General features: G+C 35.2%; 2 protein-coding genes across 2 annotated transcripts; one reads left to right on the forward strand and one right to left on the reverse strand.

Moving 5' to 3' along the window:
• The first annotated feature begins 346 nt into the window (after positions 1-346).
• Positions 347-8,985, forward strand: LOC110424018 (solanesyl diphosphate synthase 3, chloroplastic/mitochondrial-like). Its single transcript, XM_089784910.1, has 17 exons — positions 347-439; positions 1,079-1,164; positions 1,678-1,810; positions 2,011-2,100; positions 2,429-2,527; positions 2,614-2,736; positions 4,433-4,525; positions 4,887-4,967; positions 5,082-5,153; positions 5,522-5,653; positions 5,754-5,840; positions 5,921-5,992; positions 6,097-6,182; positions 6,747-6,879; positions 7,687-7,776; positions 8,144-8,242; positions 8,573-8,985. The coding sequence occupies exons 1-17, from the start codon at positions 359-361 to the stop codon at positions 8,750-8,752; spliced, it is 1,737 nt and encodes a 578-aa protein (XP_089641036.1). The 5' UTR covers positions 347-358; the 3' UTR covers positions 8,753-8,985.
• Positions 8,986-9,817: 832 nt separating this feature from the next.
• On the reverse strand, positions 9,818-12,877 carry LOC110424323 (Chaperone DnaJ-domain superfamily protein). The gene is made up of 7 exons (XM_021438879.2): positions 12,237-12,877; positions 11,279-11,808; positions 11,112-11,182; positions 10,902-10,958; positions 10,579-10,668; positions 10,312-10,488; positions 9,818-10,179 (listed from the first exon to the last, which is right to left on the reverse strand). Exons 1-7 carry the CDS (start codon positions 12,728-12,730, stop codon positions 10,138-10,140), a joined length of 1,461 nt encoding a protein of 486 aa, XP_021294554.1. The 5' UTR covers positions 12,731-12,877; the 3' UTR covers positions 9,818-10,137.
• Between the last annotated feature and the right edge of the window lie 7,228 nt (positions 12,878-20,105).

Below are 20,105 nucleotides of genomic sequence, written 5' to 3' on the forward strand. Positions count from 1 at the left end.
TAATTGACTGTCCCACTGAAGTGCTTGCTTGGTTCAACAGTAACAATTTGACACCATTGCACTGTACCCTTGACATTCCTTTCTTTTAAATGGTTTGGCATGTAATTTTCACCATTTTTAGAAGCTAAAGTGGTTGATCAGATTCTTGGGAGATAATGTGCACCCAGTCATCTTATTGAATTTTTTTAGATAAGGAAATATTAATGGAGGCATCAGATATTGATCCCAATTCTAAAACCTTTGCCAACTGACAACGTATAGACATCTTACAGTAATCAAAATGGAGCTGTGTAGTAAACAAAAAGTAATATCTCCTGTTTTTATCTTTTTTACCATTCATTCATGTCTATTTATCTACATGATGCAGTTAGCAGTGTTGACCGGAGATTTTCTGCTTTTTCGAGCTCTTAGGACCCTTGCTTCCTTGAAAAACACAGAGGTATGTATTTATATACAGATACATATACATACATTTGTGCTATAATATATGTATTTAAATATGTTTATATATGCAAATGTATGATTTTAAATGAGGAAAATGTGGACGTTAGCTCCTTCTCACTTTGTACCATGTGGAAGGGTGCTTTTAATCTATTCCTTGATCTTCTCTTTAGAGGAAGGATAGAAGTAGAAACCTTCTTCAATGACCTGACCAATGACATTTGATGTCGAGAAAATGCTGGTGACATCCAATGTCTTTTTTTTTTTAATAAATTGTTCCAGCTTTCTTCTTCTTATTCATGATTCGCCCCTCCAGCTTTCTATTTTCTTCTGCATGGTGGCCACATTGTAAGCTGCAATTGCTCCTTTTTGTTTGTGGAAGTCTAATAAAGAATTATAGAATACAAGTGTCTGGCTGCTGCCAAAGACTAGTTATGTGGTGTACAACTGACAGTACACACCAATACTTTATCAGATAGTCAAATTCTTCAATATGACCTTGTAAGAGTATCTGATTCTTTTAAATCATTATTATAATTGTTGTCCATTGATTGTGATATTGTATTAATTTTTAGAAATCATATGCATTCATCTAGTTGTTCAAACTATGTTTTGCACCATTATCATGTGCCTGCAGGTTGTGTCATTACTAGTAACAGCAATAGAGAATCTTGTTACTGGTGAAACCATGCAAATGGCAGCCACAATTGAGCAGCGCTGTAGGTATGCTCTACAGCTTTATGCTCCCTTCTCTGTGCTTATCCGTATGTTTTAAACCACACCTGTGATTAAAGAGAAAAATATTGGGGATAGGCCTGCCCTGGACTTGGCTCAGACAGCCCCAGAAAACCAGTTTGGCTAGTTGTCTGCTGTGGGTTGTACTGGTTTAATTGCCCAAAAGTCAGAGTGAGTTATCCAGCAGGTGTGGAGAATTTGATAGTCTTGTCCTTGCAGAAGGCTTAAACTTAAACATTTATACCCAATAAACTGCTTTTTTCTGGTTAGAAAACGTAATAAACTTATGCAAGTTTCTATATTCAATTTCTTTGTCTGCAGTAAAGAATAAATAGTTGGCAAAGTGGTGATACATACAGAGCACTGCTCACATCTTCTTATATGTTTTTGATTGCCATGTCCATATCTCTGGCATGTTAATATAATTTTGTTGATATCTACATTTGATTCTAACTTTTTTTTTCTGGTTAATTTTGTGAAAATAATCATTAATAATTGCAGCATGGAGTATTATATGCAAAAGACATACTACAAGACTGCATCATTGATTTCAAACAGCTGCAAGGCTATTGCCCTTCTGTCTGGCCAAACACCTGGAGTTGCAAAGTTGGCTTTTGAATACGGCAAAAATTTGGTCTGTAAATTTCCTAAAGTTATCTTACCTGATAAGAAATATGTTATAAGTGGCACAAATTATAGTGGAATCATCTTGCGTTTATGGCCAATTTCCCTTTAACAAAAAACTCTGGCATCTTGCTATGTTTACCATGATTCATGTTTTATATGTAGTTCGTTTGGGTCACCATCGTCTGATTCTTTTAACTCCTTTCCCAGGGATTGGCATATCAATTCATAGATGATATTCTTGATTTCACAGGCTCATCAGCTTCCCTTGGAAAGGGTTCTCTATCTGACATACGACGGGTAATTCATCTAACCTTGCTGCATTATCTCAGTTTCTGGATATATTACACCATCATAAGACTTAAAAAGCATTAAACATATGCATCTGTTGGGCTGGCTAGGCCTTGCATCTGTATTTTGACAATGGCACACAGCAGTTAATAATCATCTTTACTTGTTCAGTTAAGTCTTCTGAGTTTGGTTTGGAAGGAATACAAACTACCACATCTACAAATCATTCCATTTTGTCAAAACCCTTTTTTCGTGGTGCATACACTGATGGAATGGAAGTTCATTTGGTTTTGCCAGAACCATGCTTGCATAATTGATCACATAATTCTTTTTGCAGGGAATCATAACTGCTCCTATATTATTTGCAATAGAAGAGTTTCCTCAGTTGCATGCTGTCATTGAGCAGGGCTTCGATGACCCTGCCAATGTCGACACCGTAAGTTTGAATTGCTTTGGAACCCAATCAAAACTGTTGAATATGCATTTACATTTGTCAAATTTTATATGCATTTGAGAACACAGGCTCTCGAGTACCTATGGAAGAGCCGTGGAATACAGAGGACAAGAGAGCTAGCAACAAAGCATGCTAGTCTTGCAGCTGCAGCTATTGATTCTCTGCCTGAAAGCAGCAGCAGCAGCATGGATGTAAGGAAGTCAAGGCAGGCACTCGTTAATCTCACTCAAATACTCACCGCAAGGAATAAATGACAGCAGATTACCAGCTTTCTCCATCATATTATATTCAAGGGCTCATTTAGTTTTTGTTTTTTTTCCTTTTTGTACAATTATTTCATATCACTAATGCTAAATCCCCAAAAAGGTTACTAGCATAAGTATTGTTTTGTTCTCAATGATTGGGATTTGAGAGGGGAGAGAATACAAATTTCTACTCGAATATTTACCTTTTCAAATTAATTACAAAGCATAAAAGAAGAAAACAAAATGAATGATATTTTTCAAGGTATTTTTGAAAATGTAATTGGAAATTGGTCCGTAAGTTCATTTGTTGCTATAATAAAGAGTTATTGAGGCCCAAATATTTATAAAATTAATAGATAATAAAAATTTTATATTTATATATTGAAAATTCGTTCATTTCAATGTTCATAACTAATGGCCCTATTGCCACTCTCTTAAGAAAAGATATAAAACAACCTTTACTCGTTGTCCTCTTTTGGGCCTCAATAACTCTTCATTACTATAATAAATAATAGACTTTTTCTACAGTTTAGTGATCAGTTGGGATTAACCTCAAAAAACCAAAAGAAAAAGAAAACAGTAATTAGTTGGGATTTGATAAATTAGTTAGAAAAAGTAGGTTCTAATTGTAAGCAAATAAATAAATGAACCAAGGTTTTTTCTGGGAGGTTTACGTGGCTGAAGCTGTGCTTCCTGTGCGCGTCTTCTGCTCTCTGCACATTAATCAAAGTCGGTTCGGCTGCTTCCCATCGTATACCAAAGATTTTCTCTTAATAAAAGAATTTTAAGTTTCTGGGTAATTCTTCCGTTTGGGTTACTGGTAAAGTAATAGTTAGAGAGGGAGAGGAAAACGAGGATGTTGTTTTGTCGGGGATTTTCTCGGATTTCTAGAATTCCCAGAACGAGCTTGTTCGGTTTCATTCTTTCTCCTCCAACTGGCCCTTCTCAATCCCTTCTTTCTAATCAGTATCTCAACTCTACTCTAAAGGTAATGCCTTGACATCAGCTGGAAAATGTAATTGGAAATTGGTCCGTAAGTTCATTTGTTGCTAAGTTTTGTTTTCATTTTTTATTTTTGTCATGTTGGGTTGTAGTTAGTTATTCAATTTATTAATTAAAAAGAGTTCATCTGTTTCTGCTTTGTTACATTACTTAAGCTAAGTGGGAAATGGCTTAGGTAATCTGTTTGATAAAAGGTCACTCTTTTTTTTTTTCTTCTGTTGAGTTGTGTTTGTTTGTTGCTTTATCCTTGGCTTGGGGTTTAATGGTTAGTCCTTAAAAGCATGTTTTGAAATGCAATGATGTTGTGACTATGCCCAGCATGAATTGATTCGGTGGTCAAAGCTACTATTTTTAGTCAAAGTGAAGTTGGCACAGTGAACGTATAGATTGGTAAGGATAGATCACGGTGTCTAATGAGTTATATGATGACTGAATCAAATGAGCCACCAAGAAGATGCCTCGGAAAGGACTATAGTTATGTTCTGGATAGAGTTTTATGTGATAATAGATATTTTGCAGCATTTCTTTTTCTTTCTTTCTTTCTTTGTTTTGCCTAATCATGTGTGTCACAGGATAGAGATGGTAAATTATTTACTGATCATATTTCCATTTTTTTGTTACTGTTTCTGGGGATTAGTAGGTTTGTGGTGGTAGAGAAACTTTTTCTTGGGGTTTACCTGCATTTCATGGCGTTGGAGGGCAAATTCATTATCAGAGCAGCTCGATCATAGAGGTTATCATTTTAATGCTCATTTGTCTAATTTTTTCCCTTTGCCTAATTTCTCCATTATAGTTTTAGGACAAGATACATGGTTGCCCCTGGGTCCAGAATTTCTTGCTTATGGTTAGCTTCTGCAAAATAATCCACAAGTGTGTTAACATTTCTAATGTTCAAAGATGAAAACAAGTTCTTCTTCGGCTTAAGTCGATTACTTTCCCTTCTGTTATGCTTGTTATTGCTAATTGTTGGTGCCTGTGGTCTCAAAGATCTGCTAGTTGTTTGTCTCCCTCCTTTCCCTTTCTCTTCCTTTTTACCCTTCTTTTATCTTGTCTTTGTTTACTGCACTATTAAGATGGCAATACATCTCCTTCAGGAACAACTTGACCCATTTTCACTCGTTGCTGATGAGCTGTCACTTGTTGCTAACAGGTTGCGGTCTATGGTTGTTGCTGAGGTATCTTATTGTTCTTTTTCCTGTCTTTTGAATGAAGTTTATTACATTTTCTCATGTGAGAAAGCATTTTTTTTTGGTATCATCTGATGAACATTGCATATCCATCTGATACAGGTTCCTAAGCTTGCTTCAGCTGCTGAGTACTTCTTCAAATTAGGGGTGGAAGGAAAGAGATTTCGTCCCACGGTAATGTATTTGTTACCTATATGGTAACTCTGAGTTTACTAGCGTTTCTTTATTGCAGTTCTCATAAGTTTGATGAGTTATGGAAATTTTTTCGTTGACTCTGGGCTCCATCATTGCTTCTAGATTGCACTAGGCAAAGGGACCATCCAAAAATATATAGTTGTACTACTTGTAGCATGCCATAGGCACAGTTTAGTTCTTGATTCATTCCAAATAAAAATTCATTTGAATGAGACATAAACTTGACGTCTGTTACTTTTTATCTGAGAAATTTGCTTTATGGAAACTAACCATTGATAGATTGACCTAGTTTTTAAATTATAATTTTGATTACTTTCCGAAATGGTTATTGTATATGTTCTATGCAGGTTTTGCTTTTGATGGCCACAGCTTTGAATATTCATATACCTGAACCAACTGCTGGTGGTGTTGGAGATACCTTGACAACTGATTTACGTACAAGACAACAGTCTATAGCTGAGATCACGGAGATGATCCATGTCAGTTCCTTATTATTTGAACTTTGTTTATCATATGTGTGTATGCACTGAAGCTTCTTCACAGGCTACTTAAGTCTAACATGGACATTTCCTCATCTAGGTTGCAAGCCTCCTCCATGATGATGTCTTGGATGATGCGGATAAAAGACGTGGTATTAGTTCATTGAATGCTGCAATGGGCAATAAGGTACTCTTCTTTTTCTTGTTCTTTTGCAACAGACAAAAGAGCTTTGTAGCTTTAGTAATTTCAAAACTTTTATAATGCAGTTGGCTGTTTTAGCTGGAGATTTTCTGCTTTCCCGAGCTTGTGTGGGCCTTGCTGCACTAAAAAATACAGAGGTGCTTTTGATTTTATCATCATCATTATTATTATTTCCACGGTTGTGTATGAATTTGATAAATGTAACTCTAAATTGAAAATTAGCTCCATTCATCGGTTGTAGGTTGTATCATTACTAGCAACAGTTGTTGAACATCTTGTTACTGGTGAAACCATGCAAATGACCACTTCATCTGAACAGCGTTGTAGGTATGCTGGTCTGCAACTCTTGATGACTATATCTTCAAATTGTTGCCAGGTTTTGTTACTTTCCAACTGCTTTTGATTTAATTACTGTGATAGGCCCTGTGATAGCCATCACGGTAACAGCAGGCTAGATCACCTGATTAGCATGTATATATTATTTCATATAGTTGGGCTGATCTTTTCTTGAGTTATTAAATGTACGATAGTTACAGCTTATTGTAGTCTAATGTAACTGCACAACAACTTAAAACTTTAGTAAATTTTGCTGTCTCCCATTAGCCACATGTTTGCATAGTAATTTCTAAATAATACTAACTTTATGTATTGACACAGTGGCCACCTTTATTAGAAACAATTTATATTTGTGGATAACACATGCTTTCTTAGCTATAGATTGTTATGGAATGTGTAAGCAGTCTCTATGCTATTGTTCCTTAATTTTCACTGTCTGATTATGTATTTCCATGCAAATGATTGCTAATGGGTAACTCTGTCTTGTTATGATTTGAAATTTAAGGATCTGTTGCTTGTAGTTTGCTAAAGTTAGAATAATTTTTCATTACGCAGCATGGAATATTACATGCAAAAGACATACTACAAGACTGCTTCCTTGATATCAAACAGTTGCAAGGCAATTGCCCTTCTTGCTGGGCAAACAGCTGAAGTTGCAATGTTGGCCTTTGAATATGGCAAACATCTGGTTTGTAATTTCCTTTATGTTTCACTTAACTTCAACCCATTGTAAATTGCAAGACTTGCTGAGGCATATCTTTAAGATTAGAGCACATGTCTTTCTGGGTTAGACTTGGATGATGCTTTGGCCCTTCAAAACCTCCAAGTGATTAGAACCCTGTTTAGTTGATAGAATATTTGGTGTTAAACATGTTAATTGCTATAAAATCCTAACTCCTCTAATTTTGATAAATATAAAACCGTATCTACTAAACTAATTAATAGGTAAATCTGTTTAAAGGTTGTCTTTTATGTTGGATGAAGAGCAGCGCAACAAAATTTGGTATAAGCTGTTATGCTAGTTTCTGACTGGTCATTTAAAGGGACTAGCAAATAAATATATCTGAAGATTGAACTAAGCCTATAACAACTCTTTTACATTTGTCATTGTCCTCTTTACGGTATAAAACCCCCATTTAGTTGATACATTTTCATTGATTTTCTAAGTTATAATGGATGCGTGTGGATCAATGGTTTTTGATGCAATTGCCAACTTGTTTCTGATTAGAACATGCTGAACCAAATGTGAAGTGGTGGTCACTTTGTGCAAAAGTGTAATACTAGATAATTTTAAGGCCATAGAATACCATCTTCAATAAAACATGGAATGATTGTGGAGCAACTGAGATTTTATTTACTCTTAGGTGTAAGCTGTAGAATCATCAACACACTGTTGATGCCCTTTATCCATGTGGACCATGTTTATTGTTTACATTTTTCTATTTCTACATGTTATTCTTTGGGCTAACTTCCACCTTTTCCATTGGTTTTTTAGGGACTGGCGTTTCAATTGATAGATGATGTTCTTGATTTCACAGGCACATCAGCGTCCCTTGGAAAGGGTTCTCTATCTGACATCCAGCATGTAATTCTCTACCCTTTATGTCTTATCAGTAGTGTAAATGTTAAATGGCTGCAAGCTAGTAATAGCTTATGGAAGCGTATTCTGTAAACCACAACCGGCAGGCAGACTTGGTATAATAGTTCCTTCTGAATAAATGTATTCAACACCCTTTGTCAAATACCTTTTCCCTGTTCTTTTTCTCAATTGTCTTCTTACTAAAGAGTACAAAGGAAGAACCTTTTTCTTGCTCTTTTTCTTTTGGCCAAGTTTTTCTTACTGACTTTAGACAAGGGCTGTCTTTTTAGTGCATGCTAGATTCGCAAGATGCTTTTAAATGGCCTACATAATGATGAATATATCTGTTCATGACAATCATCTGGTGTTGCAGGGAATTGTAACGGCTCCAATATTGTTTGCCATGGAAGAGTTTCCCCAGTTACATGCTATTGTTTATCAAGGCTTTGACAACCCTGAAAATGTTGACATTGTAAGTAATATAATTCACTTATCAAGCATTATATGTGTTTGCTGAGCAAAAATCTTCTATAATGCTTAGCTAGTGCATAGAGTTTGTGAATTATCAATTTTTTCTTCTTAAGGTATTGTTTTTCAGGGTGGAATTGTCTTCACAAGATAATGATCAAGAGAGTATATAACTTATGTTGTTTAAAGTGACTAACCTCCTTTGAACTTTTTAGTTGGTTTCAAATTTGGCTTGCAGGTCATTCATTATATTTGTGCTTTTGACATTTGAACTACCTAGGTTTGGCAATTATATGAACCTTTATTCTGTCAAACTTACTTGAGTTAATGATAGGCCCTTGAGTACCTTGGGAAGAGCCATGGAATACAGAGGACACGAGAGCTAGCCATGAAGCATGCTAACCTTGCTGCAGCAGCAATTGAGTCTCTACCGGAAAGCAATGATGAGCAAATAAGAAAGTCGAGGCGGGCACTAGTAGACCTTACTCAAAGAGTAATAACAAGAAATAATTAAGACTGTCAACTTACACTTATTGTTTCAATGATTGTTCCTTCAAGGTGAGGGGAATCTCCCCCCTTGTTTTCATCTATAGCTTTACTATTGTTACAATTTTTCACAATAATATTTTTTTTTTTTTGTAAATTATAGCTTTTGGGCTAAAGACAGTGCACTAGTATCAGCAAAGTACATTGAATTGCTCTATCTGTATTTATTTAGTTACTTTTTATGTCCTGCAAATTGCTTCTTTTAGTGAGAGTTAACCTATGTATGAAACTGTGAAAAAGGAAACTGACCTTCCAACAATGAATGCTTAGTCTGAAGGGCAAGTTCCTTTGAAGGAGGGAAGAATCATTGATGAAGTTTTATTCATCTGGATCAGAACTGGTGATTCATAGGCTCGTCTGAGAGCTTTTTTTTTTTTTTCTGAATTTTCATTATTTTAGGCTTGAGTCCTTGCATGCTTGCTGAATGCTGATGTTGCACCTGTGGTGATTCATTATCAAATTAGCATTGCACTGAGTTGGAGTCTTTAACATTGATTTTCGTTTTTTTTTTTTTTGTTTTTCTTATCTTCCAAGAAAATGGCTTATGCAATTCAATCTATAGGGATGTAATTAGGTGTTGTTCTGTCAAAATTATTGCTTCAATCTCGTTAAGCTCTTTTCCAGCATACTCTGCCATCAGCATGTAACTAATGGTAGATCTATCATAGCTATGGCCTAGCTTGTTGAATTCGTTTGCTTCAACCCGTTAGGTTAGGTTGAGACAGTCAAACTTCAAAGACTTAAGATCAACCCACTTCTAGGCAGATGAAAATGCAGTAAAAGATATCGGCAGGGAGCTTCAATCTGAAAAACTGTAACCTGGGAGATATCAATGACCATATTCATATATATATATATATGTGTGTGTGTGTGTGTGTGTGTGTGTGTGTGTGTTTATTTATCTGAAAATTTGTTTCCTCAGGCGATCTTTGTCATAAAGCGTAGACCCTTGAATGGTCGGTTAGCTGGTGAAATATGAAACTAAAAACAAATCTCAGGGTTGCTCTTTGAAGGCTTTACTGAATAGAAGCAATAGAGAAAGGAAGGGGTAGGTTATCTTATAATTCTCAAGTTATTTTCAAACAGCACTAACTGGTAGTACTTATCATTCACATCTTGATTGATTTTCTTGTTATTGGGTCGTCCGGAAGAAGTAAAATGTAGGCATCATGCAAAACATCAAACAACCATACAAAATTCTTGCATATATAATCTATTGCAACTCCTACTATATCTACCAAATTACTAGATACTTGTTCATTCCCACGCTTTAACCCTTTTAAAAGTGCCCTCAATCCTTCCAGTCCAGGGACTCCTTGTTTGCTTTAAGCTTCAAAAAAGTGTTGCTTTCGGCTAGTTGAAGACATCTTGGGAGATGAATGCAGCCCATGCATCCTACAGTCATATAGCATCATGTTAGATATAGCTTGAATTAGGACTATATTTACAATGAGTCACTTGCTCATGTTGCAGAAGAAATGCAAAAAGGGCTATTCACTTTTAATCATTTGAAACTAGAAAGTTTACCTGGAGGATGGAAAAGGCCTTGGCTGCGACATATTTTTGTGATAGTGTTGCACCTCTTTGCTGCAGTTTGTCTGGGTGAAGACACAGCCTTGCTTTCTGATAAGCTTTTTTCACTTGTGAGCTTTCTGGAAGATTTGTGAGAGGAATCATGTGCCAACCGCTATTAGGCCACAGAATCTGAATTCATTTTTCAATCAATTAAACATCAGTTAGAATGTCGCCTACAAATCAGTGAAATCCTCAAGCACGGAAAAAGTTATATCTTACATGATGAAGCGTTGAAAGGAGCAATCGGATGTTGTTTTCCTTGCCAGAAGACCAAAGCTTCACATCTTCATCCAAAAGCCCCCTCTTTATCTGTAGTTTTCGTCAAAGGAAAACGTTACATATTGATCAAATCTTGTTCCTAAACTAATGAATAGAAAGAAGCTACAATGACTGACCATGCCTTAATTTAAGCTGTTTGAATATATATATATATAGATATATATCTAGTAGATACTATTCCTGATTCTTCCAGGAAAATCAGCTCTAAAGTTTTAGTGATGACCAGTCCTGAAACTTTACATCACAACAAGGCTATAGCTTACATGTTCTTCTGATCTCTCTTTCTCTTCTTCTGCTTTGGACTTCTTTTGTTCTTCTTCCTGCAAATTAGAAGTTATCAGGGAAACAAATTATTCAACATTTGTTTATATTTTATATTGTAGTTTGTTTTAAGAGCTATTGATTTTTGCATACCAAATCCGATGAGATAATATTTTGCTTCTCTAAAGGAAAAAGGCAACAGAATACTTTACCATTGGAGATTGCTTTGTTCCATGGCCATCCGTTTGCCGGTCAAAATATTCATGTGCAGGATTAGACCTTGCTGCAAGCCATTCAAAACCATATGATAAAATGCTGTCATTTATCCAAGCCAATTGAAGCTTCATCATATAAATTTAGAATTTGAGATCAAACTCACCTTCTGTTTCAATTGGCTGCTCTTTTACATGTTCCCTTTCAGAACTTTGTGTATTATATCTCTCCTTTGCCCAAGCAATTGCTTCATCAATCGAAACTGCTTCACCAGTACACTCTCTAAGATCAGAATTGATGTCAATAACATAAGAACTCATAACTTCATCCTCTTCTTCCTCTTCTTCTTCTTCTTGCACTGAATCAGTCTGGACACCAGCTCTTGCCTCTGCTTCATGACAAAGTGAAGAGGCAGGGGATGAAGGAGAGTTAAACTCCAAATCATCGGCTGATATTTTAACACTTCGGAAAGAATGGGGTTCCAAGCTAATGATTTCTGGGGAAGAAGCACGTCGACAGAATCCATAATATGAGCTTCTCAAGTTGTCGACATTGTGTTCATTTTCCATGTAAAGATTTTCATTGTAGAAAGAACGGCTGCTTGGAAATACTGGCGGTGCCATCCCTCGTTGCATTCCTAGTTCCTGATCTGGCATCATTGTTGTTGAGTTCCATCTGCATGGCACATTGATTGGCCTTCACCACAAAGCAAAAATTAAACTTGCAAATTCAATCATTTAATACAAGAAAAATGTTACTATGTGTCTATTAACATCCGTTAAGATGTTAATCTGCATGTTAAAGTTCAATAGCTTCTTATATATGTTGAAGGCTGAAGACTAACAATATGTGATAGATCAGAAATGGCTTCTTCTAAAAATGCGTAAATCTCCAAAATTATTGTCTGATTAATGAAAATTTTGGGGTAATATTCATCTCCTATGCAATTGTTGGAAAAAACCAAAGACAGCATTTAAGTATTATCCCTTTCCTAGCCCTCAAAGCAACCGGAAAAGACGCTTGAATAGAGGGAGAAGGCAGGGTCAGAAACGTAAAATCAACACAACCCAATAAAAACAGTTTAAAAAACAGTTGACTGCTGTTTCAACTTAACAGCACACTACCTGAGCTTTGAAGCAATTGACGACAACCCGACATCATCCCCGACGAACGGCCGGAGAGGGCTCAGCTCCTCCGAACTCAGCACGGACGACGAGTTCGACTTCGCTTTCGAGTTAGACCCTGACCGTTCTCTCGACTGTCGGAGATCGTCATCCGACCCGAAAATGTCACTGTAAAACCCTTCCCCCCTCGCCGGAATCCTAAATGCCGGCAAGCTCCTGCCACACTTCGTCTCCCTAGACGAAACAAACTCCGGGGGCCGGAAAACCTCCTCGTAAAAAGACGTTGACCCGGTGAGGTCTCCGGAGAACTTCCGGCAAAGCACGCTCCGAGGCGGACCGCCGAAGACGTCGGAGAAGTCTTCTGCGTCCAGGGTGTGATCAGCCAGCCTGGTGACGTGGTGCCTCATTGAAAAAATGGTATTTTCCACGGATTTTCGACGCGGGAGATGATGGGCAGTTGGCATTCCCATGCACCTTCGCCAAGACTCATCCATTTAACTCGGGGAATAGCTTCAATGGCAAGGGATTTTAGTTTTGAGTATGCAAATAACAAAGATTACTTATATAAAAAGAAACGAAAGTGACGGAAGGAAAAGAAAAGTGGCTTTTAGATAAAGTTCAGGGTTATCTTTTCTTTTTTTTTCCCCTTTTCTCTCTCTTTTTCTTCTTCTTTTAATTGAATTATGAATTAAGTTAAAACTGAATTTAATTAAGAATGATGAATTTAACAAGGAGATGATGATGGGAGGGAAAGGGAATATATGGTGGACTGGAAAATCATCAAAGTTGACACACACGCCTGTTTGCCAGGAAAAGCTTGTTCCTTTCTTTGTGGTTTTTCAGTCCCCACATTGAAATAATTATAATTATAATTATAATTATAATTATATATGTATATGTATATATGTGAGCCCTTTCTTTTTCCTTTTTGTTGTAAAGTTGTTTCATTTTGATCCAGAAATAAAGGAAAAGCAAAGGTTTATATTTGTGATGTTGTTCTTTGCTATAAACTTTTATATATATATAAAGTAAAAGGTAGGGTAAGTATACAGGATTAAGGGAATGTGAAGAGTAAAAGAATAATTGAAACCAATAAACAAAATATTATTATGCAACAAATAGATTAGAGCATGCAACATAACACCATATAGTTTAGAATTGCACTATTATTTTCCCTAATAAAACCAATTCTGAGGAAGGATTCATTGAAGTTGGAAACCATAAGTGTAAAAACTATATATGGAAAAAAGAAACCATATGCTTATTTTTTTCAATGTCAAAATGATTGAAGTAAAAGGAGTCAAGAAATCATGTGAATTAACTTTAAATTTTTCACCTTTGGACAAAAATTGTTATTCAATGCTTTACTTTTGTTTTTCTTTCGTATCTACAGTTTATTTGGTTAGCAAGAGTCATATTATATGCATAGGTACATATGTCCTACAATAATTTTTAAAATGATTGAGAATATTTTTAAATTCGAATCTAAAATTGGCTTTTTGGATAAAAATTTTTGAATAAATATTTATTCATTCAATAGTTTTAAAACTATTTTCTAAAAAGGAAAAAGAGAGAGAAGTGGTAATTTTTCAAACAATTTAACCTTATGAAGGTTTTTAATAGAATCATCTATACACATCATAAAAAAAATCCCAAAATAATAGAATGAGAAATTGTGGTTAAGAGCATCTAGTATGTACCATTTCTCTAATAATTACGATTAAATTACTCTTAATGAAGAGATAACTAAGTTACTATTAATATTATATCAAAACTTTAGGCAAATTATAGTAAACGTCTTCTTGTACAAATCAGAAAAAAGCCAAACTTACAAAAACAAAAAAAAGGTGTGAAAATGACTCGAAATCAAGGCACATAAAAAGTAGAGATGATGAGATCAACGAGAAGCAAACAAAAGCAGGCAAGCTACAACTCCACGGAGTCGGCTGCTTTAGCTCATTCAACCAAACACAAAGTGTGAGATGATTGAAATGTACAATACATAGTTCTTACCCAACTCTGCCAAACCGCCAAATACAACGAGACATGGAGTGATCAGCCCTTAACCGACATTGACACCCCAAAATCTTATTGGATTGTGCTAGAAAGGGTCGAAAGTGCATGACAGAGACGATCGACTGCTTTCAATCAAGTTTGGACATGATATGAATTTAATCTAATCATCTTTTTAATATTAACCGTGTTAACATAGTTAAGATACGAATAAATCGTATCAAACCTATTTAATCTATTTAAAACATGATTAGCTAATCGTATTATCATGTTTTCGTATAACCTATGACTCACTTATTATCTATTTATTTAATCATTTTCACATGTATTTAGTATACAGTTAAGAACTATTTATTTATTCATATAAATACTAATATTTTTATAATGATTAAATTTATTGATATTAAATTTTATTATATTTTATAAATATTAAGATATATATAATTTTTTACTATAAATTTGAATAATATAATCATATTTTACTCATATATATTTTAATTTAATCATTTTAATTATATTAATCATATCAATCTTGTAAATAGATCATAAATCATATAAATTTTAATTATGTGTACAAAATCTAACCCGACATGTTTAATAAATGTGTTAACCGTGTTGTGTCATGATATACGTTTATTAAATATATCCGTATATATATTTAAGATTTTTGACACAATTAATTAATTGTATCACGTTCATACTTACTCGGATAACAATTAATATTTTATGTTTACACAATAAAGTTAAGACTTGGATACACAAATTGTTAGATCTACTTTCAATGTTGATGGTATACTACCAATTCATGCTAGATGATGAGCCATTTAGTATCTAAGCTATTATCATACCCTTTTGATTCCATCCATCCTTGTTAATTTTAAGCAATTAACATTGGTTAAAGTAAAGAGTTTCAGTAAATATTATTTTCTTGCACTAGTTTACTTGGTGATCAAATGGCTTGGTTAAGGGTTTCGGGGTAATTTTATGGAGAAATCATTTCTCTAATTATTGCAGCCAATTGTGGAAATGGTTTGAATGGTTAAACTGTAGGTGGATAGTCTAGATTAAGATAAAATATGATGGTCAGGTGAGGGGAAGGATGGCTGATACCTCACTAGCAGACAATGCATGCTCTAAGTTGATTGCCATCAAAAGCTTTTTGCCTCAAAACCCTCTGCTTTCCAACACAAGTCATCATCAATCTTGAAGCAAAGATAATTATTAATCACCACAAAAGGTGCACCGTTGAAGATGAAAATACAGAAGAGGCAGGTACTGCCAAGGTAATGAAGATAAAAAGGGACAAAGATTTCAAAGGTAAAATAATCACGTTAATTGATGATAGCATAGCAGCAAAGACGAGATAATCCGACGTGAATGTCTTAATCTATAAAATAATCCAATCAACTTGCCAACAGCACCACCGTCCTGAGCTGTGCGGTCCAAAACATGGCCGAAAACGATGTAAGCAAGTCTGCCGCACAAATGTCCGTATTCCAAGAAAAGGAAAAAAAAACAAAGAAAAAGTGTAGAGGCGGAGGAGAGGGGGGGACTTGTGGGGCCCCGCCCTCCTTTCAATAATTTTAAAATTTTTTTTAACATATTTTTATTTTTTTAAATCTTATAATTTTATCCCTATAATATTTTTTATTTGTTAAGATATCTAACAATAATTAATTTTAATAAAATTAAAATAAAATTTATTATTATAAAATTATTCTCAAATCCACTTATTTAAAACTTTACAACCACCTATCTCTTTTTTTATTTACTAAAGACTATAAAAAAATTAATTTTTTTACACTTTTTTGCTTATTAGTATTTTCTGTAAAAAAAATTTATAACTCAATTTTTATATCATGATAATTAACAAAAAATCATGTATCAATCAATGAATCAAATATTTGAATGTTTGTTAATTTTTATTTATTATTAAGAGTATTTAGAAATTAAAATTGTTATCATTATTAAATTATTTATAATTGTACTAATTAATTTTTTTAAGTAAATTATTAATATGGACTCTTTTGAATAATTTTTAAAATTTATTTATATAACTTTTATATAAATTTTTTATCTAAATTATTTTATATTTTTGTCTAACAGTGAACTTCTAGTATAATTGTTAAATACATATTATTTTCAATTTTTCATTTCTTCAAATATGAAATCTTAACTCCACTATTGATAAAATGAGATATATATATATGAGATTACATTATAGTAATCATAGTCGGAAAAGAACAAATCAATTGGTTTTTGTCGAATAGTGCACGAAATTTAAGGTAAGTAATCAAACAAAGATATGGAAAGATGATGAATAAAATCTCTTAAATTTGTTCAAGCTTTTTTATTTGTTTGAAAATTAAATTATATTCACTCAGAGGAGACCAAAGGTTCGCCTCTAAAAGAAGTAGGAAACAATTCAGACTGGTCACTCCCAAAAGAAGAAGAGGGACTGGTCTGAATCGTTCTCAAAAGCTTTGACCACAAGGAGAAAAACACCCTTGGGCATTCTTTTCTCTGCCCGCAGCAATCAACAGCTAAAAGCTCTAATGCACATCGTCAGCAGATTTACATCACTAAGCAAAAAATACACGAGACCTATGACCAACGCATCAAATGCTTGATCGTAGAATTCAAAGCAACTTCTATACATACAAAAGAACCTGCACAAAGACACACCCCAATAATCTAAAACCCCCATCCATCTGCCTGAGCTCATCATTGCATAAACCGTCTTGATCCCCAAGAACCCATCATAGGAAGGCACTGATCAGAACCACCTTCCCCCATGGATGAAGCAGAAAACATAAACGCCCATTTCGCTTCTGCTAGAATTCACCTTAACTGAAAAACCCAGAGTTTTCATTTCTTTCTAATTTGTTGTCATTTGACTGGCAACCACTTGCTAAGAGAAACAAGAAGCCAATCTTCTAACCCAACCATTTACAGTAGTTAATTGCTATATGAAATAACAGCTAGGGAGAGAGAGGCGGAGTCAGGGAAACCAAAAGCAAACGTCTCAGTCTAAGCTCGTAGAAGACCATGTCATGGACAATCCAGAAAGCTCGCACACTGTTGATCAACATATCTTTCTGCGTCCAACGTGGAGAAGTTTTGGTTAAAATGTTTCCATTAAAACTAAATAAGAAGTTCCGGTAGAATATCTTGATATCTTAATTAGGTCAGAATAAGGCAGATATTTGCAAATGAAAAACATGCATATTTGTTTCCCAAAAACTTCCAAAGCAAATGGGGGACATGGATATGGACGTTGCTGAAGGCGAATACACATGCATGAAACACGGTGATGAGATGGATCTTTTTGTACCAAAAAGATGTTGTGAATTGGCATGTGAAGATGCTATAAGGACAAAATGTACACACATATAATGGCAAATTGGTAATAAGAGAGAAATAAGATCAAGGAAGTGCACTAGGACATCCAGCTAACATGAGAAGGAATCTAAATATTACAAGGGAAAAGTGTATAAAGTACTGCACCATATATGCATGGGACTTCTTACTGCTAGGAATCTATATAGGGCCTGGTTTGATTCATTGTAAACTTCCCATGTTTGATCTTGGCCCCCCTATTATGAATCGAAGGATTAATGAATGAAACGTTATAGGAATGGGGTTGCTTTAATTTGTCCTTGAAAAAGACCAGGGAGACGAGGGCTGTTTAGATCTTTCTGGATGCCAAATGTCATCTAATTTATGTTCCCGGAATGGCAGGCAGGGCCTCTTGGTTATTTCTCAATTCTAGGACAACTTGGGATTCACCTAAAATATCTCACACCGCAAGCTATATAAAGTTAATCCAGGGATTAAGCTAGATTTTTATACCAAGTTTTAGGCGTGCAAGTTCCAACCTTATAGTATATCATTTAAAAAGGACATTTGGTTTTTTGTGAGCCAAAAGAGTCGGAGCTGCCCAAAATGCTTCAAGAGTGAATTTCACATGAGAAATAAATTTCATTAATACGCCAAAAGGGAATGAACAGTACAATCTTTGGCAGATGGATGGGTCGGCCACGTAGCAGACATGTTAGAAGGTTCCATATGGTGCCTTTCGACATGAGATACCCGTTTTGATATATCCAATACAAATGCTAAGCAAAAGCGCGTCAAAGCCCCACCATTTTTTTTTTTTTTAAGCCAGGCCTCCTCCACCATTCGTTTTAGTTCTCGTCATCTTTCCATATTGTTTGGCTCCTTTCCCCAGGGAGATGCCTTCAATGAGTAGTAGCAAACAACGAAGCGGTATGATAACTTTATTTGCTTTAACTAACCACGTAGCACTGACAGGTAACGGATGGAACAATATCAGTCTCTTCAAAATCCCTCATGAGAAGCTCCAAGTGCTTCACAATCAACAAATTCTGAGACCAGACCTTATGGCCACGAATTTCACTGGTTCACATTCGTCCCAGAGCTGATCCAGCAGGATTTGCATGAACATCTGAATACCAAGACACTTGAATTTTTGCTCTGAATTTTCCAGAGCGTTCCATTGTCATTTTAGATATGACCACTTGCCTCTATCTTCATGCAACTTGCTTTAACCTATCTCACTCTATTTCAATTCACGATATCCTAGGACAGCAACGAGGACATGATGAGTAGCCATGTGAGAGAACAACCAGCTCTTTTAGTCCAAGTACTACATCAGGAAAGCAGACAATAAAGCAATATCCCAATTTGAAACATTACACTTACACATCAGCTTTCAGATGGGCAATAATGGAGGGAGTTATGCTGTTACGGTGAAGATGTCATACACGTCCATACCAACAGCAATGCAAAACAATTATAGTGGGAGACGGCACCTCAACTAGCAAACTTTACCTCAGCTTCTATCAGGAATCATTCTCCATATACAAACTCTTGATTGCAGATCCATAGTCCTCTCCCATTATGGTGTCAATCAGTCACTGAGGATCTATCTCCAAATTAATCATGTTTGACCAAGAATTAACTGCAGCATACAACCAAATAAATGAACAATATAAGCACCTAGGCAATGTGCATGTTAGATCTAAAACATTTTGACTAGGAAAAGGAAATTTTTAAGCAACATCTGTTATTTGTATTCACCATTTACCATCCATCCAGACTAGGTTATCATTGCACCCACTCAAAAATGAAAATCTAACAGTTTTGCTCATCAATTCATTTGTCAATATTGTTGAAGCTGAACAAAAATGACAATACTCAAGATAGAAAAAGAAGCTGGGTCCATCACAATATCCTAGCACCCCTGCGATAGGAATTCCTCATGTATCCAATCACCTTACCCTTTGACTTAATCACACAATTCCATTGAATCTCTACAACGTTTCAAGAATTCTTTTTCAGCTCCTGCATATGTTTCAAAGTAACTTTGCTAGAAAATGGTCTATATAGCAATGTTTGACGCTTCCCATCATTTCTATGACATGATACCATGGAGTTTAAATTTAGACATCATAGGATGTACCAAACTTCATTAGCAGCTCTAAAACATACAATGAAATATTAATCTTGCCCCATAAAAATTCAAATGTGTTAATGCAAAAATTTGGTCAACTAAGGATGGAAATAAAGGAAAGTGTTAGCATGCACTTGCAACCCCACCCCAACGCACCCGCACCCAAAGAAGAAGAAGAAGAGTTTCAGGTTTACCATTTTTAAGCCATTGAACTTCAAAGAGAAAGTTCCCAGCATCAGAGAATTTAGTATATGTCTTCAGAACCATATCTACAGTAGTCTGACACTGAACAACATGATTATGCAAATGTTATTCACACTGAGGTGAATGGCATCCACGCTCAACAAACCGTAGCATGAGATTATCTGCCTCTGCAGATT

Source organism: Theobroma umbraticum, unplaced genomic scaffold (assembly GCF_002168275.2).
Source record: "Theobroma umbraticum cultivar Fairchild unplaced genomic scaffold, ASM216827v3 scaffold_204.0, whole genome shotgun sequence".
Taxonomy (NCBI): domain Eukaryota; kingdom Viridiplantae; phylum Streptophyta; class Magnoliopsida; order Malvales; family Malvaceae; genus Theobroma; species Theobroma umbraticum.